This window comes from Bufo bufo, chromosome 3 (genome assembly GCF_905171765.1).
Source record: "Bufo bufo chromosome 3, aBufBuf1.1, whole genome shotgun sequence".
Taxonomy (NCBI): domain Eukaryota; kingdom Metazoa; phylum Chordata; class Amphibia; order Anura; family Bufonidae; genus Bufo; species Bufo bufo.
This window is the reverse complement of record NC_053391.1, coordinates 210,766,951-210,794,569: the sequence shown is the minus strand read 5'-3', so window position 1 is coordinate 210,794,569 and position 27,619 is coordinate 210,766,951. Positions and strand designations below refer to the sequence as shown.

Below are 27,619 nucleotides of genomic sequence, written 5' to 3'. Positions count from 1 at the left end.
ATACTAAGATATAAGCCACTAAAGGCTTTTCAACATAACACTTGCAGCCCAATAACAAAAAGCTGGAATGACAGAGCAGTCTAATAACTATTTGGATCCCCAAATAATCGTTCCCTGCACTTGTAAATTACTTTCCTATCAATGTCCCTAGCGCCTTCTGACGTCTCTCCCTGCACTAAGATGCTGTGAAATTATTCCTCCCTATCCTTTCCCTGCACTTATAAATCATTTTTTCTGTCTTTTTTTTTCCACAATTGTTTTTTTACTTGCTGTCCCTAGCACCTTCACACGTCTGTCCCTGCTCTCTGAATGCTGGAAAATGTCTGACTGTAAGATGGCCAACGTATTTATAGGGCTGTGACATCACAGGGCTGGCTGGCTGCTGATTGGCTGCATGCACGCATTTCAATCTGGGTGATCCCGCCTTCCCAGAGTTCCCTGCCCCATGTCCTCAGTCCTCACATGAGTAGCCGCCATTTTATGAAAATTGCGATTAGTTACGATGAAATTCGCATTCTTTGCGAATCAAATTTTTCCTGAAATTTGGATCAAATTCCACTTAGTCAGCTTCGATTCGCTCATCTCTAGTTATTACATTCAAGGATATTAGTTTAATTACATTGATTTCCAAATAACAATCACACTACATTTTATTAGTAAGCAATGCAACTGTATCTGTATTAATATATTTCTCCCGTTTGACCTGACTTTCTGCACTTCACCTCTAACATGTCATACCAACCTTGGTTTTATATATCAAAATGATTATACTTTAGTTTATAATACTGTATTTTGCATTTATGGAAACGCCCACTGTTAGGACCCTGTATTGCAGTGCCCTGCATAGCTGCTTTAATACAGATCCATACAGCTTACGAGCACAGACATATGTACAAAGATATTGTCCCCTAGAAAAACCATTGTATACCTCTGCAGGGTATCAAAGTCGTACGAAGAACATGTGCACAAGAATTATGTATACACCACTGACAGTACACTACTAATAATCTTTCATACAGATTGGAGCCTATGATCAGCAAATATGGGAGGAGTCAGTGGAACAGAAGGAAATCAAGGTGAAGGTAATACAGATTTTTGTTAATTTAAAGCATACCCATACGGCGGTTGTTCAGGATTTTTACAAATCATATCCTATCCTCATGATAACCCGTTACTATTTGATATGTGGGGATCCAACACCCTGCAGTTCCAATCATCTATTCTGCAGTAGGTCGGGTACCAGACCATACTCTGTCAAATGTGTAGAGGTCGGAGCTAGTTACTGTAGTGCTGCTTCTTTTGAAGTGAGTGGGAGCAAGACAGCTGAACAGTGAACAGTGGAGGTGTTGGATGTTGGACTCCAACCAATCAGAAAGTGATGTTCTATCCCAACCTGAGGATAGGTCATCATTTGTAAAATCCTGGACAACCCCTAAGTAAATTGAATTTAAATAACCCACACAGAATTTAGAACCGATTTAGATGCAAGAAAAAAGATGGTGGTCAAGAGTGGATATAAACTGCTGGTTACAGAGTGATGATTGTGGGTTGTGTATATACTATGTATTGTGTAAACCTATGCATTTTCTTATATGAGTTCTGTTTGTGGAGTAAATAAATTTACTTATTCTTGCAATCTAAATTTTATTTTTTTTGTTTTGTTTTTTAGATTTTATACCTATCTGTGATGTATAGACTATTTTTAGTCATTTAATATATGTTGAAAGTGCAGAAATTGATTATTTTTTGCTGAAATTACTGATTTCTGAATTAAAGGTTTTTGATGACATCTGCTGGAAGGACAGGGAAGTTCTTAGCTTAGTGTTTCAGATGCAGTTTACTGAACACCTTCATTTATCTTCCTATTCCGTTAAGTTTTTTGTTTTATGACTGGTTTAAGAAATGAAAGTAGTTGCTGAATTTGGATTTCCCTTGTTCCATACACTATTTGGATATGTTGACCGGATGAAAGGTGATCTTGATCTTTTACCAAGAGCTGGAGACAAATGAAGTACTGTTCTTGGCTATGAAGGGCTGACAGTATTCATTGCAAACAATATGCGCCCATTGCTGTCAGTAGGAGTTATTTAATGCTTCATTTTTTGGTATCCAATATTTCTTTACATACAGGGGTTTTATGTTAATTAGGTATGCTAACCAAAAAAGTCTTTCACCCCTTGTATTATCAAACTGTGATAATACAATTGCTTAGTAGATGGCAGCATAGCAGCAGTGTCGTTCTAAAGGGTGCATGCATCAATATCACACATTATAAATTAAGGTGTGAGTATGCAAAATGAAAAAGAATGATCTTTCTAGTATTTGTATTATTTTGAATTTTTTTTCCTGGTTGTCGGGGATACAGTATGCCCAAGTGCATGTATATATGGGGTATGTATTATGTATTAAGGGGTCTGTCCGGTCCTTTCCCACTCCCATTCCAAAGATTTCCAGGTCCCTCTCCATTCTCTGCTTCTTGGTCCCTCTTAACTCACAAGAAATGAGCACCCAGGCAATTACTGTCTGAGGCAGGTCATATTCAGTACCTTGGCTGGACAACCCCTTTAACTCCTTAAGGACACAGACATATTTCACCTTAAGGACCAGGCCATTGTTTGCAAATCTGACCAGTGTTACTTTAAGTGGTGATAACTTTAAAACGCTTTGACTTATCCAGGCCATTCTGAGATTGTTTTTTCATCACATATTGTACTTCATAACACTGGTAAAATGAAGTAAAAAAAATAATAATTTTTATTTATAAAAAAATACCAAATTTACCAAAAATGTGTAAAAAATAGCAAATTTCCAAGTTTCAATTTCTCTACTTCTATAATACATAGTAATACCTCCAAAAATAGTTATTACTTTACATATGTCTACTTCATGTTTGGATCGATTTGGGAATTACATTTTAGTTTTTGGGGATGTTACAAGGCTTAGAAGTTTAGAAGCAAATCTTGAAATTTTCAAAAACCCAATTTTTAGGGACCAGTTCAGGTCTGAAGTCACTTTGTGAGGCTTACATAATAAAAACCACCCAAAAATGACCCCATTCTATAAACTACACCCCTCAAGGTATTCAAAACTGATTTTACAAATGTTGTTAACCCTTTAGGTGATCCACAAGAGTTAATGGCAAATGGAGATAAAATTTCAGAATTTAGATTTTTGGGAAATTTTCCATTTTAATAAATTTTTTCCAGTAACAAAGCAAGGGTTAACAGCCAAACAAAATGCTATATTTATTGCCCCGATTCTGTAGTTTTCAGAAACACCTTATATGTGGCTGTAAACTACTGTACGGGCACACAGTAGAGCGTAGAGGGAAAGGTGCGCCGTGTGGTTTTTGAAAGGCAGACTTTGCTGGACTGGTTTATATACACCATGTCCCATTTGAAGCCCCCCTGATGCACCCCTAGAGTAGAAACTCCATAAAGTGACCCCATCTAAGAAACTACACCCCTCAAGGTATTCAAAACAGATTTTACAAACTTTGTTAACCCTTTAGGTGTTGCACAAGAGTTATTGGCAAAAAGGCTATCAAAATCTGCCTTCCAGAAACCATACGGCGTTCCTTTCTTTCTGTGCCCTGCCGTTTGGTCCTACAGCAGTTTAAGACCACATATGGGGTGTTTCTGTAAACTGCAGAATCAGGGTAATAAATATAACATTTTGTTTGACTGTTAACCCTGCTTTGTTATTGGAAAAAAACGGATTAAAATGAAAAAGTTTTGGCACCGTTATTATTATTTTTTTTATCGTGTTCATCTGAGGGGTTAGGTCATGGGGTATTTTTACAGAGCAGATTCTTACGGATGCGGAGATAACTAATATATCTACTTTTTTTATGTATTTATGTTTTACACTATTTTATCTTTTTATAAATAAAAAAAATTATATTTAGTATCTCCATAGTCTAAGAGTCATTTATTTTTTGTTTTTAGACGATTATCTTAGGTAGAGGCTCATTTTTTGCAGGATGAGAGGACGGTTTTATTGGCACTATTTTGGGGGGCATATGACTTTTTGATCGCTTGCTATTACAATTTTTGTGATTTAAGGTGAAAAAAAAATACCTTTTTTTGCACAGTTTTTATTTTATTTTTTTAACCAAGTTCATCTGAGGGGTTAGGTCATGGGGTATTTTTATAGAGCAGATTCTTACGGACGCGGCAATACCCAATATGTCAACTTTTTTATTTTATTTTAGTTTTACAAAATAATATTTTTTTTTAATTTTTTTTTTTAGTTTTAGTGTCTCAAGTCTGAGAACCATAGTATTTATCCGATTGTCAGTGGCTAAATTGGGATATAAATTTAGTACTCCATGGAAGTGTGGTACTCCCTGAAGCAACCGTCAATGCAGAGGCCCGGATGATCGGGGCACGTGTCACACTGAGTAGTGGTGTCCTTCCGTATCCCCCTCCTGTGACACACTCTGCACTATTTTTGCAGCACCCCTGGGGGGTCTAGGGTCACACAGCTGTGCTGTGGACCCCAGACACCCGATTTAGGGTGATGCAATCACAAACGTTTTTTGTTTTTTTCCTGCAAATGTACGTAAATGTGTCCAGATATTACTTTAAGTCTATAGTGCATTATTAATCACACTACCTAAATTGCATTTTTGGGGGTGTTTTTGTGTTGTGGTTAAATGTTCTTAGTGTTTTTGTTCAAAATACAAACAGGATGTAGGTCTTCCTGGTGCATCACATTATTACTGCACTTCACTGCATTATCAGACAAAACCACACATAAATAGACATTGTAGTCACACTTCTACCATTTTGCTTGGGTGATTAGTGGTTGCCCAAGTGTGAGACTCCAATCTATCATACATTGATGGCCTACTATTCCAAAAAGCCCTGCATGACTCTGTTACTTTGTCAGTTATTTTCAATGAAGTGCCAACCTCTGGAAAATTTAAAGGGAGTCTGTCATCAACATTTCACTTTTGTAACCCTTCCCATAGGTTTCTAGCATCCTTACAGTTAATAAAAACGTTACCTTTAGCATCAATCCTGGACTTATAAAACCGGCAAAAAACATCTTTGTAGCATATGCAAATGAGGGCTCGCAAGTGCCCAGGGGAGGCTTTACCATCGTAGGTGCCCTGCTAGCTCAGCCTTTTCTTCGTTTCCCCCCGCCCCTTCCTTCCCTCCGCCCGCCCATCCTTTCCCTCTGACCGCCTATCTACTAATTTGTTGTTTCGCCGAGATCCCGCGCATGCGCACTCAGTCCGGCTCTTAGACTATTGAGACACTAAAACTTTTTTTTTGTTTTAAAAATGAAATCATTGTGTAAAACTTACATAAATAAAAAAATTGTATACATATTAGGTATCGCCGTGTCCGTGACAACCTACTCTATAAAATTACCACATGATCTAACCTGTCAGATGAATGTTGTAAATAACAAAAAAAAAAAATACGGTGCCAAAAAAGCTATTTCTTGTTACCTTGCCACACAAAAAGTGTAATATAGAGCAACCAAAAATCATATGTACCCTAAACTACTACCAACAAAACTGCCACCTTATCCCGTAGTTTCCAAAATGGGGTCACTTTTTTAGAGTTTCTACTCTAGGGGTGCTTCAAATCGGACATGGGGTCAAAAAAACAGTCCAGCAACATCTGGCCCACAAAAACCATATAGCATTCCTTTCCTTCTGCGCAATGCCGTCTGCCCATAGAGCAGTTTGCGACCACAAATGGGGTGTTTCTGTAAACTACAGAATCAGGGCCATAAATAATGAGTTTTGTTTGGCTGTTAACCCTTGCTTTGTAACTGGAAAGAAAATATTAAAATGGAAAATCTGCCAAAAAAGTGACATTTTGAAATTATATCTCTATTTTCCATTAAATCTTGTGCAACACCTAAAGGGTTAACAAAGTTTGTAAAATCAGTTTTGAATACCTTGAGGGGTGTAGTTTATAGAATGGGGTCATTTTTGGGTGGTTTCTATTATGTAAGCCTCGCAAAGTGACTTCAGAGCTGTAGTGGTCCCTAAAAATTGGGTTTTTGTAAATTTCTGAATTGCTTCTAAACTTCTAAGCCTTGTAACTTCCCCAAAAAATAAAATATCATTGCCAAAATAATTCAAACATGAAGTAGACATATGGGGAATGTAAAGTCATCACAATTTTGGGGGGTATTACTATGTATTACAGAAGTAGAGAAACTGAAACTTTGAAATTTGCAAATCTTTCCAAATTTTTGGTAAATTTGGTATTTTTTTATGCAAAAATAAAAAAAATTAACTTAATTTTACCAGTGTCATGAAGTACAATATGTGACGAAAAAACAATCTCAGAATGGCCTGGATAAGTCAAAGCGTTTTAAAGTTATCACCACTTAAAGTGACACTGGTCAGATTTTAAAAAAATGGCCTGGTCCTTAAGGTGAAATAAGGCTGTGTCCTTAAGGGGTTAAAACCTGACTCCAATATAAACAGAGGTTTAGTGCATTTGTATGTTAGTAATATCTGGTACAGATTGGATATACAGTAGATATAAAAAGTCTACACACCCCTGTTAAAATGTCAGGTTTCTGTGTTGTAAAAAAAATTAGACAAGATAAATCATTTCAGAACTTTTTCCACCTTTAATGTGACACTGTACCACTCAATTGAAAAACAAACTGAAATCTTTTAGGTGGAGGGAAAAAAACAAAAAACAAAAACAAATTAATGTGGTTGCATAAGTGTGCACACCCTCTTATAACTGGGGATGTAGCTATGTTTAGAATTAAGAAATCACATTCAAAATCATGATTATGGCATACATATTAGGACATCGTCAGACATCATCCACAACTCCATCCTCCGTCAGGCAAAACTGCCTCCTACCTCAGACTTTAGACAAAACTCCATCCTCCCTCATCCAAAACTCCATCAGACCTTAGACAAAACTCCGTCCTCCCTCATCCAAAACTCCCCAATGCACTGTTGCCCGTGCATTGGGGACTGCAAATTGCTGTCCCCAATGCACGGAATGGACCAACAACGTTCATGTGCAAAAGGCCTAACACTTGTGATCTAGTTTTGTGTGAAGCGGCATATATGCATTCATGTTGCATGTTTTTATTAATTAGGGCTACTAATTCTGAGTAACTCGGAGTGGCAGGAGATTTCCAGAATCTGATTTATTTTTTTGTCACCATATTTCGACCCCTATAACTGTTTTGTAATTATGTGTACGGAGCTGGGTGGGGGCAAATTTTTTGCGGGGCAATCTGAACTTTTCACTGATACCATTCTGGGGTGTTTAAGACTTTTTGATCACTTTTTATTGAAATTTTCGTAGCAAATGAAGCGACCAAAAACGGCGAATTGGACATTTGGACATTACCAAGAACTTGATGTCCCTCCAAAATTGATGAAAAGACGGGAAGAAAAATATTCTGGGAGGCTACCAAGAGGCCTACGGCAACATTAAAGGAGCTGCAGGAATATCTAGCAAGTACTGGCTGTGTGGTACATGTGACAACAATCTTCTGTATTCTTCATATTTCTGGGCTATGGGGTAGAGTGGCAAGACAAAAGCCTTTTCTTGCGAAGAAAAACATCCAAGCCAGGCTACATTTTGCAAAAACACATCTGAAGTCTCCCAAAAGCATGTGGGAAAAGGTGTTATGGTCTGATGAAACCAAGGTTGAACTTTTTGGCCATAATTCCAAAAGATATGTTTGGCCCAAAAACAACACTGCACATCACCAAAAGAACACTATACCCACAGTGAAGCATGGTGATTGCAGCATCATGCTTTGGGGCTGTTTTTTTCAGCTGGAACTGGGGCCTTACTTAAGTTAGAGGGAATTATGAAAAGTTCAAAATACCAGTCAATATTGGCACAAAACCTTCAGGCTTCTGCTAGAAAGCTGAACATGAAGAGGAACTTCATCTTTCAGCATGACAACGACCCAAAGCATACAACCAAATCAACAAAGGAATGGCTTCACCAGAAGAAGATTAAAGTTTTGGAATGGCCCAGCCAGAGCCCAGACCTGAATCCGGTTGAAAATCTGTGGGGTGATCTGAAGAGGGCTGTGCACAGGAGATGCCCTCGCAATCTGACAGATTTGGAGTGTTTTTGCAAAGAAGAGTGGGCAAATCTTGCCAAGTCAAAATGTGCCATGCTGATAGACTCATACCCAAAAAGACTGTAATAAAATCAAAAGGTGCTTCAACAAAGTATTAGTTTAAGGGTGTGCACACTTATGTAACCATATTATTTTATTTTTATATTTTTTCTTCCCTCTACCTAAAAGATTTCAGTTTGTTTTTCAATTGAGTTGTACAGTTTATAGGTCACATTAAAGGGGGGAAAAGTTCTGAAATGATTTATCTTTGTCTCATTTTTTTTACATCACAGAAACCTGACATTTTAACAGGGGTGTGTAGACTTTTTATATCCACTGTAAATTGTACTTTTGTGCCTTTAAGTGTAGCCATGGAAACCAGAATAAAAACACTTATAGTTTACATTGATGGTTGCTCTTAGAGAGATGGTAATTCTGCAGCATTGTGTCTATTAAAAGTTAATAATACAAAGCTGCTTCTTTATTTCATGACAGATAAAAGCATCATATAACTCATATAAGTTCCAGGAACTTTATTATCCACCATCTGTTTCTTTTACCAAGTAACAATTCTACAGAACTTAACCAGCAAATGTATATGTAGACAGGATATTTGAGAAGAAATGTATGAATATTAATTATAGAGCTGAAAAAGAAAATTGGCTTCAAAAGTCAAGCCGCCATAATGTGAAGAACAAGCATCTGTTCCATCGTCAAGAAAATATAATGGGGAGTATTTATCAGCTCCAGAATTCTAGCTTCAAAAAGTTTCAAAGTAGGGATTTTGCAACCTTTTAGGCTTACTTGCACAAAAATTATACAGAAGCCTAACAGATTTTTATATCTAATATACTAATTGTATATTTTGTTAGGTAACCAGATATTGTTTTGTGTGTTTTAACCATTTGTTATTAAATATTTTTGTGGGCTGGATATTGTAAGTTTGTGTGTTTGTTTAGTGTAGTGCTGGAATAAGTATTGTTTTTAGTCACCTTGAAGTAAGCAAAGTTTATCAGGCAGCTGTGTGATTAGTGGGGAGCGCAAGACTAAGAGCATGTTCAGATGGAGGATTTCAGGTGTGGGTTTTCGTGCAGATTCGGTGCCCAAAAGCCAGGTGAATCTGTGCTGAAAACATTTCCCGTTGCTTTTGGGAGGCTATTCTGCAGTTCATGCGGCTAAAGGTTTTTGCCACCTTGGTTTCAACACCACGCCAAGAATGAATGGGTCCATTTTTGGCGCAGTTACCATGCGGACCCCTCTTGCAACCAGAGCATAAATACTGTGCTTTAACATACCCTAAGGCTGCCCATACATGATGTGGCACATATAGGTGCGGTCAGGCAATTAACAGTGAGCCATATTGTGGCTATAAGGTTCTTTGACACTAGGAGATTTCAGGTCCCAATAAGCACAGATGGGCAGTATACAAGTGAATTAGCACTTGTTTTTACATGGCCCAATGCACGCTGAAAGTGGACGAATAATTGTTACTACGTTCATTCATCTTCATTCAGCTTGCATATTGTCTGGAGCGAAGCCCCTGTGTTTACACGGCTCATGTGCTGCTGAGAAACGTCCAGTCACATGGGCAATGATCAGGAACAAGCGTTTTTCATTGCAGATCATCGACCCTTGTAAAAGTGCTCTAAAATAATATGTAAAGTTTGCTGAAAAAAAATCAAATGGGAAATGGATGGTAATGGAAACTTTTTTTTGTCTTCTCTCTAACTCAGGGTCTGAAAAATAAACCAAAGAAAATGAAGTATATGAAATCGGACCTAATTGATGTTGATCTGGTCAGAGGTGATTATGTATTTTATATTTACTTTCATTTCTTTTGTATGTTTAAAGAGAATAAACCTAGAGGGAAATCTACTCAAAATGATCATTCAGACAACAGCGTTCTGACTTTTGCTCACTATGCCAGCCATGATATGGCTTAAGGAAGAGGAAAAAATGTAAAAAATTCCTGCGGTCTGCTTTTCACGCCATGTTTCCCTCTCACCCAGAGGCTACAATCAAGAAGTTGGCAAGTATGTAGAAAATACAGCCACTAGACACAGAAAAGCATGTCTATGACCAGATGGTTGAGGACCGTACAGAATGACCTTACAGACTGAAGGTGGTGCCCCCTGTACCAGATCATAACTTTTTGCCTGTTGGCAGCTCACTCACTGGTTAATATTGGATGTAATCTAACGAGTGCACAGTTCTGCTGGTACTCAGTGCCAACTGTACAGAGAGTTAATCAAAAATAATAAAATAATGCTACTGGCTCTCAAGCAATCCTGCCAAAAATCCAAAAATATACAAATCAGTTTAATAGATTTATAAGGTACATGGGGAGGGATGTAGTTAAGGGGGCTAAGTAGAGGGTTATAAGAATTGAACAGTTTAGTGTCAGACAATAGGATATAAAAATCTTAGTCACAAATTTACCATGATGCCTCAAATGTCAATACAATGTAATCACATAAAATAAAATATTGCTATAGCTGCACAATCCTGGTCGAAACAGTGTGTGTCACGGGGCTTCGGGATCAACATTCTGTAAATGTACAGGTGAAACTAAAAAAATTTGAATATCGTGCAAAAGTCCATTTATTTCAGTAATGCAAATTAAAAGGAATTGCATGATTACAGCTTAAAATTAGAATTTTGTGAAAAGGTTCAATATTCTAGGCTCAAAGTGTCACACTCTAGTCAGCTAATTAATACATACCCCCTGAGCAAAGGGGACCTCAAAATTGAGACTTTGGGGTTTCATAAGCTATAAGCCATAATCATCCAGATTATAACAAATAAAGGCTTGAAATATCTCGCTTGTAATGAGTCTCTCATATATTAGTTTTACCTTTTAAGTTGCATTACTGAAATAAATGAACTTTGCACGATATTCAAATTTTTTGAGTTTCATCTGTACATACTGCTAAATAATGCAAAGTAGAATGTATATATTTTCTCTAGCTGTGTAACAGTCCAAGTCCTAGTGGGGTACTATCTCTCCTTAGGGAGAGAGGCCCTTAATCAGCGTAAGGAGACTTACACTCACCTAAAGAATTATTAGGAACACCATACTAATACGGTGTTGGACCCCCTTTTGCCTTCAGAACTGCCTTAATTCTACGTGGCATTGATTCAACAAGGTGCTGATAGCATTCTTTAGAAATGTTGGCCCATATTGATAGGATAGCATCTTGCAGTTGATGGAGATTTGAGGGATGCACATCCAGGGCACGAAGCTCCCGTTCTACCACATCCCAAAGATGCTCTATTGGGTTGAGATCTGGTGACTGTGGGGGCCATTTTAGTACAGTGAACTCATTGTCATATTCAAGAAACCAATTTGAAATGATTCGAGCTTTGTGACATGGTGCATTATCCTGCTGGAAGTAGCCATCAGAGGATGGATACATGTTCTCATTCTGTTTACGCCAAATTCGGACTCTACCATTTGAATGTCTCAACAGAAATCGAGACTCATCAGACCAGGCAACATTTTTCCAGTCTTCAACAGTCCAATTTTGGTGAGCTCGTGCAAATTGTAGCCTCTTTTTCCTATTTGTAGTGGAGATGAGTGGTACCCGGTGGGGTCTTCTGCTGTTGTAGCCCATCCGCCTCAAGGTTGTGCGTGTTGTGGCTTCACAAATGCTTTGCTGCATACCTCGGTTGTAACGAGTGGTTATTTCAGTCAACGTTGCTCTTCTATCAGCTTGAATCAGTCGGCCCATTCTCCTCTGACCTCTAGCATCCACAAGGCATTTTTGCCCACAGGACTGCCGCATACTGGATGTTTTTCCCTTTTCACACCATTCTTTGTAAACCCTAGAAATGGTTGTGCGTGAAAATCCCAGTAACTGAGCAGATTGTGAAATACTCAGACCGGCCCGTCTGGCACCAACAACCATGCCACGCTCAAAATTGCTTAAATCACCTTTCTTTCCCATTCTGACATTCAGTTTGGAGTTCAGGAGATTGTCTTGACCAGGACCACCCCCCTAAATGCATTGAAGCAACTGCCATGTGATTGGTTGACTAGATAATTGCATTAATGAGAAATAGAACAGGTGTTCCTAATAATTCTTTAGGTGAGTGTATAGGTCAGGGCTGGCCAACCTGCGGCTCTCCAGCTGTTGCAAAACTACAACTCCCAGCATGCCCAGACAGCCTACAACTATCAGCCTACAGCATGGCATGGTGGGAATTGTAGTTTTACAACAGCTGGAGAGCCGCAGGTTGGCCAACCCTGGTATAGGTCATACATGCTCCTCTGGAATTCTGGGAGGAAAGGGATGCAAATGAGCTCTTAACAAGCTTGAGACATGACTTGGATATTAAATAAGCCAGCACCTTATCTGCAGACAGCTGTTTCGGGGTTATTGCCTCTTATCAGTGCAGATTAGAGAGTACTAGCTTGCTGGGTGAGAGGCCTGAGCTTGTTAAGAGCTCATTTGCATCCCTTTCCTCCCATAATTCCAGAGGAGCATGTATGGCCTATAAGTCTCCTCACGCTGATTAAGGCGCTCTCTCCCTAAGGAGAGATAGTACCCCCCTAACCCTGACAGGCCTCTCACCCAGCAATCCAGTACTCTCTGCTCTGCACTGATGAGGGGCAATCACCCTGAAACAGCTGTCTGCAGGTGAGGTGCTGGCTTATTTAATATCCAAGTCATGTCTCAAGGCTTAGTTAAAGAGCTGACTTATAGGATAGCTGCCTTACATCTGGTGGCATTAGAGGCAGAGCTTGTTAAGAGCTCATTTGCGTCCCTTTAGTCCAAGTCCTGACACTATTTCAATGCATAATAGTATAACCACAGTCATTTTTATAGTTGGCCTGTCTCTGTATAGTTAAGTAATTGATGGCCTGCACTGGTATTCAGACACGTTTACCCAGCACAAGATATCTTGTGACCTATAGAAACACAAGAATATTGCACAGTTTGGCACTTCTCACCCACTGTGTGTCTGACGGTCTTTGTCTCACTTGCTTCTCTAAATGGGCCTTGATGAATATCTCAACATAGTGTTGAATTTCGGAGATGGCTCACCCATGGAGCACTACTGCCCCCCTCAATTTTGCATCCATGGTATGTTAGTGTGTATGCATGCCATAAACTGTATACATGATCTCAGCAGTGCAGGAGTACAGGGATTGTTCGTGAACTGAGTGCTGCTCTATTGCCTTATTTGAAATCTTCTACATTTTACCCCACCCGCATATTTAAAAATCAAAGTTTCATGGCACCGTTTTGATGAATCAGCTGGGTATTGGTTCACATGCAATAAAGCTGTACAAGTTAGTTTTCAAACGCATTTCAGAGCTTCCTAGGCTCTTTCTTCAGCGGCTATTAATACAGAGCCTAGGATTCTCTCAGACACATTGTTAATCACGAGGATTCCCTGACAAACTCTTTTTGGACCCGGATTGTGCAACTATAGCAATGTTTTATTTTATGTAATTCTATGTGATTATATTGTATTGATATTTGAGGTATCATGGTAAAATTGTGACTAAGATTGTTTTTTATATTCTATTGTCTGACACCAATCTGTTGGTGAATCCTTACTGAGCTCCCATTCCTGCATTTCCTCCCCATGTAACTAATAAATCTGTTTAACTGATTTGTGCATCTATGGCTGTATTGCTTGAGAGCCAGTAGTATTATTTTTCATCACTCCTTAAGGAACTACAGTATTGTTTTGCACTGCTAAATATGAAACCAAACCAACCAGAAGATTTCTAATGCCAGTAAAATATTACAAAGATTCAATTGTCTAGTTCTCTTTTTCAAATACCTAAGTTAATTTCAATGACTTGCCACATCAAAGACTCTGCATCCATTCACAAAAAACACACTGCTTCCCATCACCAGTAAAATATTACAAAGATTCAATTGTCTAGTTCTCTTTTTTAAATACCTAAGTTAATTTCAATGACTTGCTACATCAAAGACTCCGCATCCATTCACAAAAAACACACTGCTGCCCATCAAAGCCAAAGGAGATATTATTGCCTAACTCCACCTATTAAATCCAGTATTTATTGCTCTTGTTTGCAGACTTTATCAAGCCTCCAGTGCAAGCATCTGGACCTTAGCAAACCTCCAGGACAAGCACCTGGACCTTAGCAAGCCTCTAGGGCAGGCACCTGGACCTTAGCAGACCTCCAGGGCAGGCACCTGGACCTTAGCAAGCCTCCAGGGCAGGCTTGCTTTTACACCATTGGTCAGATTCGAACAAACAGTAGCTATGACCCCATCAAAACATTGCCACTCCTTATCTCTTATGGAAAACAAGTATTAAGGACTGAGTAATATGTAGAGGAGAGCTAGTATATAGTGTATATAGATGACGACTAGCATACAGATGAAGACAGTGGAGTTACAATTACATATGAGAGACCTGAGTAGTATGTACAGTACAGACCAAAAGTTTGGACACACCTTCTCATTCAAAGAGTTTTCTTTATTTTCATGACTATGAAAATTGTAGATTCACACTGAAGGCATCAAAACTATGAATTAACACATGTGGAATTATATACATAACAAACAAGTGTGAAACAACTGAAAATATGTCATATTTTAGGTTCTTCAAAGTAGCCACCTTTTGCTTTGATTACTGCTTTGCACACTCTTGGCATTCTCTTGATGAGCTTCAAGAGGTAGTCCCCTGAAATGGTTTTCACTTCACAGGTGTGCCCTGTCAGGTTTAATAAGTGGGATTTCTTGCCTTATAAATGGGGTTGGGACCATCAGTTGCGTTGAGGAGAAGTCAGTGGATACACAGCTGATAGTCCTACTGAATAGACTGTTAGAATTGGTATTATGGCAAGAAAAAAGCAGCTAAGTAAAGAAAAACGAGTGGCCATCATTACTTTAAGAAATGAAGGTCAGTCAGTCAGCCGAAAAATTGGGAAAACTTTGAAAGTAAGGGCTATTTGACCATGAAGGAGAGTAATGGGGTGCTGCGCCTGATGACCTGGCCTCCACAGTCACCGGACCTGAACCCAATCGAGATGGTTTGGGGTGAGCTGGACCGCAGAGTGAAGGCAAAAGGGCCAACAAGTGCTAAGCATCTCTGGGAACTCCTTCAAGACTGTTGGAAGACCATTTCACTACCTCTTGAAGCTCATCAAGAGAATGCCAAGAGTGTACAAAGCAGTAATCAAAGCAAAAGGTGGCTACTTTGAAGAACCTAGAATATGACATATTTTCAGTTGTTTCACACTTGTTTGTTATGTATATAATTCCACATGTGTTAATTCATAGTTTTGATGCCTTCATAGTCATGAAAATAAAGAAAACTCTTTGAATGAGAAGGTGTGTCCAAACTTTTGGTCTGTACTGTAGATGAGGACTGAGTAGTAAATAGATGAGAACTGTGTAGTTACAATGTATAAATAGGGCTGAGTAGTAGATGAGGACTAAGAAGTATATATATGTATATGGTGTATATATATATATATATATATATATATATCAGCGTCACTGGGTTTAGCAATATTAAAAGTGCAAACTCAGTTTGTTTGTTTTTTGTACCCAGGACAAAACAAGACATGCAAGCACTTGAGGAAATAACACAAACATTAAATCAAAGTCTTGGCCTGTGTGCTAACTGAACAGTGGTTTCTACCTCACCTATGCACAATACCCATGCAAATCAAACATTTCACAGCTGGTCTACCAGCTTCTAGGCTCTGACCCAGACTGACAGCCTGAAGCCTCTATTTATTCTCCAGTAGGGATCCCAGTGACTACACCCGAAAACAGCCCAGCCTAGGGGGAATAGCTGTACTGGAGTGCAGTGGAATGTTAGTTTCCTCTACCAATCTAACCTACCATTCCAAAAGAATCCAGCTCATACATAAAGTCTGAATAAACCAGTTCCATCAAACTATGCTTTGCTGAAACTATACAGCCTTCTAGGATCCCCACCCATCTGAGCAAGCTGCATGACTTTACCAAAGAGATTGTTATACTGTGTTATAGTAAAAATGTAAAACTGACCCTTTAGGTTTTCATTTCATTTTTGTACAGAATGCAATTGCCTGTGGCTCAGGCTCTGTCTGTTTTCTGTAACGTGTAATCCACCCAATCTTATTTTATTCCTTCATTGCATGCCATATTTGAAAGGTCCCAAGTACACTAAAAGTTAATGGAATGATAAGTTCAATGTACAAATAAAGAAAAGAAACCAGTGGATACGTGTCTTTGGCAGGTTTCTTATCAATGTATAGTTACAAGTACAGAGAGAGACTCCTAAATCATGTGCAAAAGTTACAAACATAAGAACACTGACTAACAAGAAGAGATGAGCGAATCGATTCTAAAATTCAGTGATTCAACTGTAATTAAGTTCTGATTCTACCGAACCCAAAAACTTTTGCCATTCAATTCAGGACAATCAAGGTGAGAAAGGAAGAGAAAGAGACAGAAAAAGAAAGAGAAACTTTTCCAGGCAATCAGAGCAATTTTTGAATAAATTCGACCCAATCGAATCAGACCGTCAATTTGGCCAATTCGGAAATTTGCTTTTATCTATTAAGAAGGATTTAACATCAATTTACATTTTCCCTGTTCACTGTACAGACATAAGTTTCCAGCTTGTTAGTACAACTTCAAAAAAGTAACATGAATTGTCGTACCTACTCAATATTATAAATAGCAGGAAAAGCAAGACCACCACCAGGCCAGGCTTCCTTTAATTTTGAGTTCCATCATGCAGTATGCATATTGGCCATCTTTGACAGGAACACCCCTTAGGACACTTGCAGAAATAAATCATTTTAACTGTTCATGTCAATAAAGTATTGTTTGGTCTGGATTTGATCCATATTTATGGGGAAAATATGGCTGAAATACAGCTGAATAGACATTGACAGAACACCCATGCAACTTTGAGCTTAAAAGGGTATGCTCAACTCAGCTATTTATGGTTAGAAAATGAATACCTGTCCTATGTGGCAGGCAGAGATGATCAGGTTAAAGATATACATGTAGCTGAGCAGCTGTGCTACGCTGTTTTTGTAACTCCCATAGAAGTGAATGGGAGTTACGGAAGAAACGTACCACAACCCTTTCAGCTGTCTCTGTAACTATGGCTACCTTCGGCTGCCGCTTATGACCGGTATTCTGATCTCAGCCATGAATGACTAAGATGAGAATACCTCTTTAAAACTGCAAACCATATAAACAAGTTATTACACCTACAGTGAATAGAACTATCTTATGTCTTATGTGTCTAAAGGTTTCAGGGTTATGTGACTTGTGTGGCAGGAGAATGTCAAATCTGAGTCTATATAATTAGACCATATAATGTACTGGGCTACAGAGAGATACCAAAGTGGAGGAACCAAATCTATGAGGTCTATTTGGATAAGGCCATTTTAAAACATTGGTGGGCCAAGTGCATAGGTTTCATGAGTGCCCCCTTTGTCTAAAAGTGTCTAAATGTTAGCTTGGCAAAGATAAAGAAGAATCTGCTGGCACCCTACTAATATATGCAGAAGTAAACTAAAGGCTGCATATAATCCAGCACAATCTCCTCTCAAAGAGCATCAGTGGGACTAGATAAATGGGTTAGCATCGTAGGTGTCAGCAGCCCTGGGCCATCAGTGAGGCTGAAATCTCAGCAGGTTCTGTCTGTGACCCATGCTGTAGGGTAGCACTCTCTCTCAGGGCCCGGTTGTACTGGTTTGTCTACTGATTTGTACTGGATTTCCCCATGCCTTAGTTTTCAACTGTGTCTATGTCCTGTTGACGTGAATACAGTTGAACGTAGTGTTGCTGGCATTGGAAGCAGTTCAAGTGCACCATTTGCCCTATGGATAAAGCAGCCCTGGCATATGTTTTGATGCAACAGCCTGTTTAGGTTTTGTACCAAATAGATAAATGTGGACAAAAAAAAAACATAGAAATAAGCATGGCCAAATTTGTATTTAGGTTTATTTTTGTATTACTAACTTTTGAAAAGTTTCCATCAACCTTTAACCCCTAAGTGACTAGCCCGTTTTGGGCCTTACTGATTAAGCGTTTTTCTCCCTTTTTTTATTTTTTGCAATTTATCATTTTTTTTCAATGGAAAAAAAGTTTTTTTTTTTTTTTTTACTTGAGTAACAATTTCTATCCACTATGCAGTTGGCGATGCTAAGTAGTTCTAACACCTATTTCCAGTACCGAAGCTACTGCAAAACAGCTGATTGGCAGGGTTTTGTGAGTCGGGCCCTATCCAATCTGATATTGATAGCTTGTCCTAACAATAGGCTATCAATATAAAAATCCCAGAGAACCCCTTTAGTGATGATTGCTTGCTAGTATATATAATGGGTGTTGCCATATGACAGGTTTCCACTTCAGAAATATACAACATAGTGTATGGTATCCATAATTATCAATGCCTGGGACATGTAGAATATTGTACAATTGTATGATCTCCTTATATAAAATTGTCATTTATTTCAGGTTCCACATTTGCCAAAGCTAAACCTGAAAGCCCATGGACATCCCTTACTCGGAAAGGGTTAGTAAGGGTGGTACTACTTCCTGTGTTTTGCAAGTGGTGGATGCGTGTGACCAGCCCTGGTGTCTTCACTTGGCTTTTGGTGCTTTACATCATGCAAGGTATTATGCTTTGAGTTTGTTAGTGCCGTACTTTTACAAATGCAATTGCGTCTAGAATGTGGAGTAAAATGTGTCAACATCATCGCCCAAAAATATCACCCATCATGAGCCACAGAGATAAATTTGGCACATCTTTAACTATCTGTCTACATTGACACATCTAAATCTTAGTCAGGATTAGTAAATTTACCCCAATATGTTCAGTTAGTCATTTGCTGCAATTCAAGTGATATTACTTTGCATTTCACCATAGGACTGTGTGCAACTATTTAGGTATATTAACATAAGGAACTATTTTATAATAAATCCAGCTCTACTATATACAGTACCAAAGTCTGCGTTAACAGGGCCTTAATTATTCACTTACACACATGAGGCATCCATATTACCTTCAGGGGCAATTTTTAATCATTGAATTTTAATCATTTTGGGCTAAAAAAAAAATTCTATTGGTCTTTATAAAAAAATTGTCAACAATTTCTGTTTTATGGCCTTCATTTTCAGTTTACTGTATCTGCAGAGCCTTTATTTCTGCTTTACAGAGACTCCATCGGGGAGCTGCTGATGGCCCAATCTTTAGCACTTATCTCTGAACTCCTGGCAGCTCATAAACACCTATTTAATCCATATTGATATCAGGTTGATAAGAATTTAGCTATAATGCTAGCTACTTTTGCAGTCTATCTGATTGGATGCTGCCAGGATGCACGTCGAGCTGTGGTTCAGATACAATTTAACAGGCAGTTTTAGCTTGGATATTTTCAGAATTCCCATTGAAATGAATGGGAAGCGTACTGCACAAGTGCGGCCATTGCTCCATTCACTTCTATGGGGCTGACGGAAATCGGCCAGCATCCCCATAGGAATAAATGGAGGGTGGCCGCTCAAGTGCGGTGTGCTCTCCAGGACTTTGGCACATCCTAGCAATATGTCCGAAATGGGAATTGTCACAGGTAGAGTCACGGGAATCAAGATAGAGCGGAGGTGCACCCGGTCCCCTGTCCCTGCCTACTTGCACCACCCGTCCTAGGTGATGGAGCGCAACTGGGCGACAGTCCCTAACCTACTAAGTGCAAGCAGAGAGAAAGAGACAGCAGGGAAGAGTACAGCCACTGAGAAGTTACAATAAGCGGACAAGAGGTAGAACAAAAACGGAAGGCGAGGCGGGTCAACTAGCCGAGGTCAGTCCAGGAGGTCACGTCAGAACAAGGGAAGAGGCAAAGACAAATCCGTAAACAAGCCGAGGTCAAAATCCGAGAGGTAGCGTCAAGGTACAGAGAGCAGGCAGAAGAGGTGTCAAGAGGCGGATCGAGGTTCAATTCCAGAGGTAGCTTAATAACAATAAAGTACACAGCCTATAGGACGAAAATCACAGTCAACCTGTAGCCAGCAGGCCGCCTGTATTTATAGTGGGGAGTGAGGGTCATGTGACGTGGCCAGCATCACATGACCGACAGACAAACAAGTCGAGCACCGAGTGATCAGCTCGGTGCTCAAGACAGACCTAGGAGCAGGGAGCCTCCCAGCTAGCAAGGCCGCCCTGGGAACGAGGCCAAACACAGATCCTCTCTCCCGAAGCTAAGCAGCAGGCCTGCGGCTGATGGGAGACAGAGTGCGTCTTCGGCACCCCGTTACAGTACCCCCCCTTTTACGAAGGGCCACCGGACCCAAGCATTGTGGACGAGGTTTCTCAGGGTGTTCCCGGTGAAATTTTGTAATTAACCTGGAAGCATGCATCCTAAACATAGGTATCCAGAACCTCTCCTCAGGTCCAAAACCTTTCCAGTGGACCAGGTATTGAAAGGAATTTCTAATCTTTCTGACATCTATTATTTTAGAAATAATGAATTCCTCCTGACCCTCAACCTCCACAGGTGGAGGAGGTTTTTTAACTACATATTTCTTAAGTAACGACTTATGGAACACATCATGTATACGGAGGGAATCAGGTAGCTTAAGTCTAAAAGATACTGGGTTAATAAGCTCAATAATATTGTATGGTCCAATGAAACGAGGCGAGAATGTCTTAGAACATTGTTTCAAAGCAAGATTTTTAGTCGACAACCACACCTTATCCCAGAGTATAAAATTTACCCCCTTGGAACGTCTCTTATTGGCGTGTTTACACTGGGTTTCCTGGGCCGTTTCCAGGTTCAATTGAACCTGTGCCCAGACTGTGCACAGTCTAGAGGTAAAAGAATCTGCCTGCGGGTTGAGTGAGGATACAGAGGGATTAGAACTAAAGCGAGGATTAAACCACTGTTACAAAAATAAGGAGCCACCCCCGTGGAAGAATTAACCCGATTGTTGATGGCGAATTCTGCCAACGGGAGGTATCTCACCCATAGGAGTTGATTATGCGATACATAGCACCTTAGAAAAAGCTCCGTCTGCCCATTGGTCTGTGGATAGAAAGCAGACGAAAAGGACAAAGAGATGTCACATCTTCTACAAAAAGCCCTCCAAAAGCTAGAAACAAACTGAACGCCTCTATCAGAGATTATATTCTCAGGGACACCATGCAGACGTACCACATGTTCAATGAACAAGGATGCTAAGGTATTTGCATCAGGGCGCTTACTTAAAAAAACAAAGTGCACCATCTTGCTAAAACGGTCAACCACTACCCACACCACTGACTTCCCCTCAGAGAGGGGCAGATCAGAAATAAAATCCATGGAGATGTGAGACCATGGCTTACAGGGAATGGGTAGTGGTTGTAGTTCACCAGTGGGATGTGTTCTTGGGGTCTTAGACCGGGCACAAACATCGCAAGCTAAAACATAAGACCGTACATCTTTAGACAAAGTGGGCCACCAGAAAGACCTCAGCAGCAATTCCTTAGTGGCAGCAATACCTCGATGACCACAGAGCACGGAGTCATGACATTCACCCAATAATTGAACACGAAAGCATTCAGGAACAAACAACTTATCTGCCGGTGTTTGTGGAGGAGCAAGTTGCTGAGCCTGTTGAATCTCAGAAGAAAGATCCGCAGAAACTGCTGCCTGCAAATATGTCAGGCAATTTAATGTGAGGTTCCACCTGAACGGTGGCAGGAGCAAGAATAGGGGGAGTTCGAACGGTCTCCTGAACTTGTAGTCTCTCCCCAAGTTCCTGTACCCGACAGACAAACAAGTCGAGCACCGAGTGATCAGCTCGGCGCTCAAGACAGACCTAGGAGCAGGGAGCCTCCCAGCTAGCAAGGCCGCCCTGGGAACAAGGCCAAACACAGATCCTCGCTCCCAAAGCAGGTCTGCGGCTGATGGGAGACCGAGTGCGTCTTCGGCGCCCCGTTACAGGAATACTCCTTTAATATTATGATTGCGCCTATAATTTAGTGTGAAATGTAGCAAAATTTGCTGTATTTCTGATATACAGTATGATGTCAAGTTTTAACTTTATTTATAAAGCAAATGCACCAAATAGAATAACCCTCATGTGCCTGGTGATAAATTTTAAGCATCTTTAGACTTTTTACACTGTCTACATTTTAGACAGGATTATTAAATTTGACCATTACTTGTATGTTTACTCTTTATTTAATGGGCAACAAGAGGAAATTGTTATATGTATTGTAAGGGATTGCTCTCTCTCAGGGGGTCGCAGTCACAGACTTCTTCGCAGACAACCAGATTTAATGTCCAAACTGGTGCTTTATTGCGGCACTTAAGCACACACACAAACATAAGCTTTAAAATGAAATAAATTCCTGCCCTTCTGGGCTCTAACTAATACACAGTAGTTTCCCTGACTCACCTCTAGTCACAGGTTATTAACAGCATCTCAGGCTCAAAGCCTTTCTGTAGTGTCACTTCCTCTCCCAGTCACACACAGAGGGTTGTCTTATCCCTTCTTGATTACAGCCCAGCTGACCTCACCTGTGATCTCCTCAGCTAAAGGGAATACCTGTAGTGGACTAGTGGTGTAGAATGAACGACTCCCACTACCAACCTGTCTCTTAGTCCAACGAAATCCAGCCTATACAACTTAAAACAAAACAATCTCCAGCAAGCTATGCCTTGCTGAAGCAGCACTATTTCTGGATTTCAGTATATCACCCAGCTAAACTGAACCACCGGGTGAAATACACACCCCCACCATACCTCTACTGTGCACTTTGTCACATCCCCCCTCCTGTTCACGCCTGTGGGGGTGAACACATGCAACAAAACAGGATGCCGTATTACTCTGCAGTTTTCAGTTGCGATGCTCCCCCAAGAATTTAAATTTCTGCAAGGAGAGAAACCAGTTGGACCTGTGCTTTATGGAAAAGTTGCATTCTTTTAACGACATGACCCACCTGGCCACCTTCCTATTTCTCTTTTTGTTCCTCCACATACCGATCCAGCAGAGCCCAATTTGTCACCACTGTAAACCTTTTACCCCCCAACCAGTATTTTATTGATTTCACTGCCCACTTAATGGCTAAACATTCTTGTTCCGTGACGCTGTTCCTTTTTTGCACAGAGTCAGCCTTCTACTAAGGTATCTCACTGGCTGCTCCTTACCATTTACTATCTGATACGACACCGTTCTCAGTCCCTTATCAGACACACCTGCCTGGACCCAAAATTATTTTCTATAATCTGGGATCCTGAGCGCTAGCTTACCAATATTCCCTGGTTTATTCTCTGAATTACTATGTGTCTTCCCAACATTATTGCAAGATATTTCCAAATCACCTACATTTTTACCCACAGGGGAGCTTCTTCCCCGATCATCACCTGCAAAGGAAAGGGGGTGTCATCATCAACACATATTTCACATGACCCCACATTTTTTTCATTATGCATTTCATCTGCACCATTATTTAAAGGGGCAGGTACAGGTTCTGCAGGAGTCTCCTCTTCCCCACAACTCCCAAAATAATGGGAAGTCATATGTGAGCATCTCGACTACCCCGACATCACAGGTCACAGTTCCAGCCTGAGTCACCAATTTGATACGGGCCACAGGGTAAACCTTGGTATCTCAGTGAACACACTGCACATTTATATGTTTGTCCAGCACATCGTACCCCTCTACTAAGTTCTCATGAACCAAAGTTACCAGACTACCAGAGTCCAAAAGGGCCTTGATGCAATAGCCATTTATCCTCACAGTATGTATCTGCAGCTCAGTCTCTGCCTCTGGTATAGTCGCACAAAAAGATTCTGCAAACAGTAACTGTCGCCGACTAGTGTTACACTCCATGGGCTCTGAGGTAAGAGGGCAATAAGCAGTAACATGTCCCCACTCCTGGCACCTCCAACACTGGGGTACCCCTGGTATCCCATGCGATAAGACCTTTCTAGGACTAGACTGCCCCTGGGATTCACGATCAGTCTTTTGCTCGCGCCCAACCTCCAGAGCCTTGCTCCCTCTTGTATTTTCCCACACACTTTCACCAGCTGGATCTCTCTTACCCACAGATGTCACGGATCTGGCACTTCTGGGAGTTGCTGGCATGGTAGAAACATCACGGCGGTAATCCTCAGTCATTAGAAACATTTCCACCAGGTTGACCATCTGGACAGCAGACTTGGGATCTCCATGTCCAACCCAGCGTTGCAGCTCTGCAGGGAGGGCCCTGAAGTAATGGTCGACCACCACCTTCTCCATGATCTCCGCCGGTGTAGATAACTCTGGCTCCAGCCATTTTCTCACCAAATGAAACAGATGAAACATCTGGGACCTGGCTGGCTTTTCCAGACTGTAGTTCCAGTCGTGGACCCTCCTGGCAAGTACCGCTGGAGTGACTCCAAGGCGAGCAAGGATCTCCAATCTCAACTTGCTATAGCACCGGACATCCTGCTCCCTGATGTCATAGTAGGCTTTTTGGAGTTCCCCTGTTAAAAAAGTCGCAATCACCTCTGCCCACTCTGCAGCTGGGAGTCTCTCTCTTTCCGCCACTCTCTCAAACACGGTCAGCAGTGGCGTAACTACCGGGGAAGCAGCTGCTTCGGGGCCCAGGCTGACAAGGGGCCCGGCGCCCGACAGCGTGTCAGTCAAGTTTAATCTTTTTTATTTATATGCAAATTACCTTCCTAACGTGCCCAAGAGGTTGTCCCTCCGGCCGTTTGTGCCCAGCCGCACCCATTATCGCCAAGCCCTCCACCGCCCCGCTGTTAATTATTCACTGCTGTCCTCGCCTTTTTTTTTTCTAAGTGCACCGTAGTCTCGCGCATGCACTGATGTTACTCACGTCCGGGCCCATGTGGTGTCCTGGCAGCAGCCTCAAGTAGTGTAATCATGCATGCGCCAGCTTTCTCCGCTTTCTGGCGCATGCACGATTACATTACTTGAGGCTGCTGCCAGGACACCGCGCGGGCCCGCACGTGAGTAACATCGGCGCATGCGCGAGACTACGGCACACTTAGAAAAAAAAAAAAGACGAGGACAGCAGTGAATAATTAATAGCGGGATGGCACTGGGCTTGGCGATAATGGACGCAGCTGGGCACAAACGGCCGGAGGGACAGCCCTTTGGGCACGTTAGGAAGGTAATTTGCATATAAATAAAAAAGATTTTTATCAAAAATAAAAAGGACAGGTGGGGGTAAAAAATAGTATATTAAAAATTGGGCGGGGGGCTGGGGGGGGGGGGCCCATACAAAAATTTGCTGTGGGGCCCAGGCACTTCTAGTTACGCCCCAGTACACGGTCAGGTAGGTCTCAATGTCATCATCAGGTGTCATCTTTTGTAAGGCTTGCTGCACAACGCTCCTCACATTATCATGCCTGGGGGGCTCCCCTCCGCTCATTGGGGTTGAGTCACAGCAGTCCCTCTAAGTGCAGCAATCTGCTCTATTAACAAATGATTAGTTTCTGCTGCGCCATGGCCTGTTCTGCTCTCTTTTTATCCTCTGCATGCAACCTTTTCTGCTGCTCCATGGCCTATTGTTTCTGCGCCATGGCCTGTTCATGCCTTAGGTTAGCCTACACCAGCTGCTTCATCATCTCCCCCATGGCACTTTATGTACTTTGCATTGTAGTTGCAGCTTTTACCCAGGACATAAAAGTTAAAAACCAAAAGGGAAAAAAAATAGCTCTCAATAGGTCAGTCATAGAAGGTTGTCTTTATCCCTCCTTGATTATAGCCCAGCTGACCTCACCTGTGATCTCCTTTGCTAATGGGAATACTTATAGTGGACTAGGGGTGTGGACTGAGAGACTGCCACTACCTACCTGTCTCTCAGTCCAAAGAAATCCAGCCCATACAACTTTAAACAAAACAATCTTTAGCAAGCTATGCCTTGCTGAAGCAGCACTATTTCTGGATTTCAGTTATCTCACCCAGCTAAACTGAACCACCGGGTGAAATACACCCCCTCACCATACCTCTACCGTGCACTTTGTCACAGTATGTATATGTATGTTCTGGAATTATACTTGCTATTGTAAACATTCTGAATTGGCTACAGCTTAAATTAAATGGTTTATACAGGATTTTTATATTGATGGCCTGCCGAGCTCCTCCAGTCCACAATGGACAAAATTGTGTTGTTCCGGAGCTACAGCAAAGCAACAGATATGCGCAGGGTTGCGGAGTGTTGCCCCCCCCCCCCGCCAATCAAGTATTGATGGCCTTGAGAATAGGCCATTAATATAAATATACTGGACAAACCCTTTAAAAATGAAGATACAACCCCTTTAAAACACAAGCGAAATATACTTTCCTCGCATTTCCTTTTTGTCAAGGTAGCACCCAGCGTTATTTTATTCTACACAAGTAATATGGAAAGAGTTAACACACCAATTACAGCTAGTTTATCAGCTCTCCCTAATGCCACTGCACACTGTAAAATATAAAAGCAAAATAACAGCAAAAAAAGTTTTAGGCTCTTTTCAGACGTCCGTAGTGCATTGCGGATCCGCAATACACCCGGCCGGCACCCCCATAGAAATGCCTATTCTTGTCCGCAATTGCGGACAAGAATAGGAAATGCTCTATTTTTTTTCCGGACCAGAAGATCGGGACCGTGCTCTGGAAATGCGGATCTCTTCCGGCCCCATAGAGAATGAATGGGTCCACACCCGTTCCGCATAATTGCGGAACGGATGTGGACCCAGTCTATGGACATCTCAATGGAGCCTTATTAGGGAGGGAAAAAAGTCCTGTCTCAGACTCGAAGAAAAGGAAATCTCAGGTAATCAAATTTCACTCTTCCTCATCATCAGTGCCGTAGCGTGGATTGCCAGCACCCTGGGCAAGCCAAGTATTGCGCCCCCCCCCCCTCCAAACCTGTGGCCACGCCCCCTTTTTTTTTTTACAGATAATGTAGTAGATATCACCTGCAGTCCTATGTAACACCAGAGATAACACGGTGATAACTCTCTGTGTACAGATAATGTAGTAGATGGGTGTGAGGCCCCAGATTTCAGAACACACACAGTGTGACCTGAAGTCTAGGGCCAGGCTGCTACAGTGTGGGCCAAATTCTATATCTACCCTCCCATCGCTACAGAACATACAGGGTAATTCAGCACCCCATACCTCTTACATCCAGTGACGTCTCCTTTGATGTAGATGTTCCTTCCCTCTTTCCTCATCTTCTCCTTTCAGACCTTCAGACCAGACCACCATTTTTCATCTATTTCTCGTCTCTGCAGTTTGACAAAAAAAATCTTAGTTTACTACTTTTCCATCTCACTTCCATCTTCTGGACAAATCATCCTACCATCTCCAATACTCTGCCTGCCGTGCTCCCCAATATTATACTGCAGAAACAGATAAACCCCCTGGTAATAGTAGTACCATGCAGATACTGCCCTTCAATAATTATTGGCACACAGTGCCCTAAAATAACTGCGCCCAGCAAATAGTGCCCCTGACACTAATAGTGTAAACATACCGTCCCCCAAAAATAATTGTGGTAAGCTGATACTGTTCCAAGGGGCCCCCACAGCAATAGTGCTCCCAAAAGTCCCACC

At 41.1% G+C, this 27,619-nt stretch overlaps 1 protein-coding gene across 3 annotated transcripts in view; it reads left to right on the top strand.

Annotated features, from left to right (window-relative positions):
* PHTF1 (putative homeodomain transcription factor 1) overlaps positions 1–27,619 on the top strand; it is a 281,946-nt gene that overhangs the window by 46,666 nt on the left and 207,661 nt on the right. Inside the window, exons 3-5 of one of the 3 annotated variants that reach the window (XM_040423901.1) lie at positions 1,020–1,076; positions 9,816–9,885; positions 18,546–18,704. In XM_040423901.1, the coding sequence (XP_040279835.1) occupies positions 1,020–1,076; positions 9,816–9,885; positions 18,546–18,704 (286 nt within the window). Of the gene's footprint in view, positions 1–1,019; positions 1,083–9,815; positions 9,886–18,545; positions 18,705–27,619 lie in introns of all 3 variants that reach the window. The other 2 variants (XM_040423900.1, XM_040423902.1) reach the window with 2 other exon arrangements.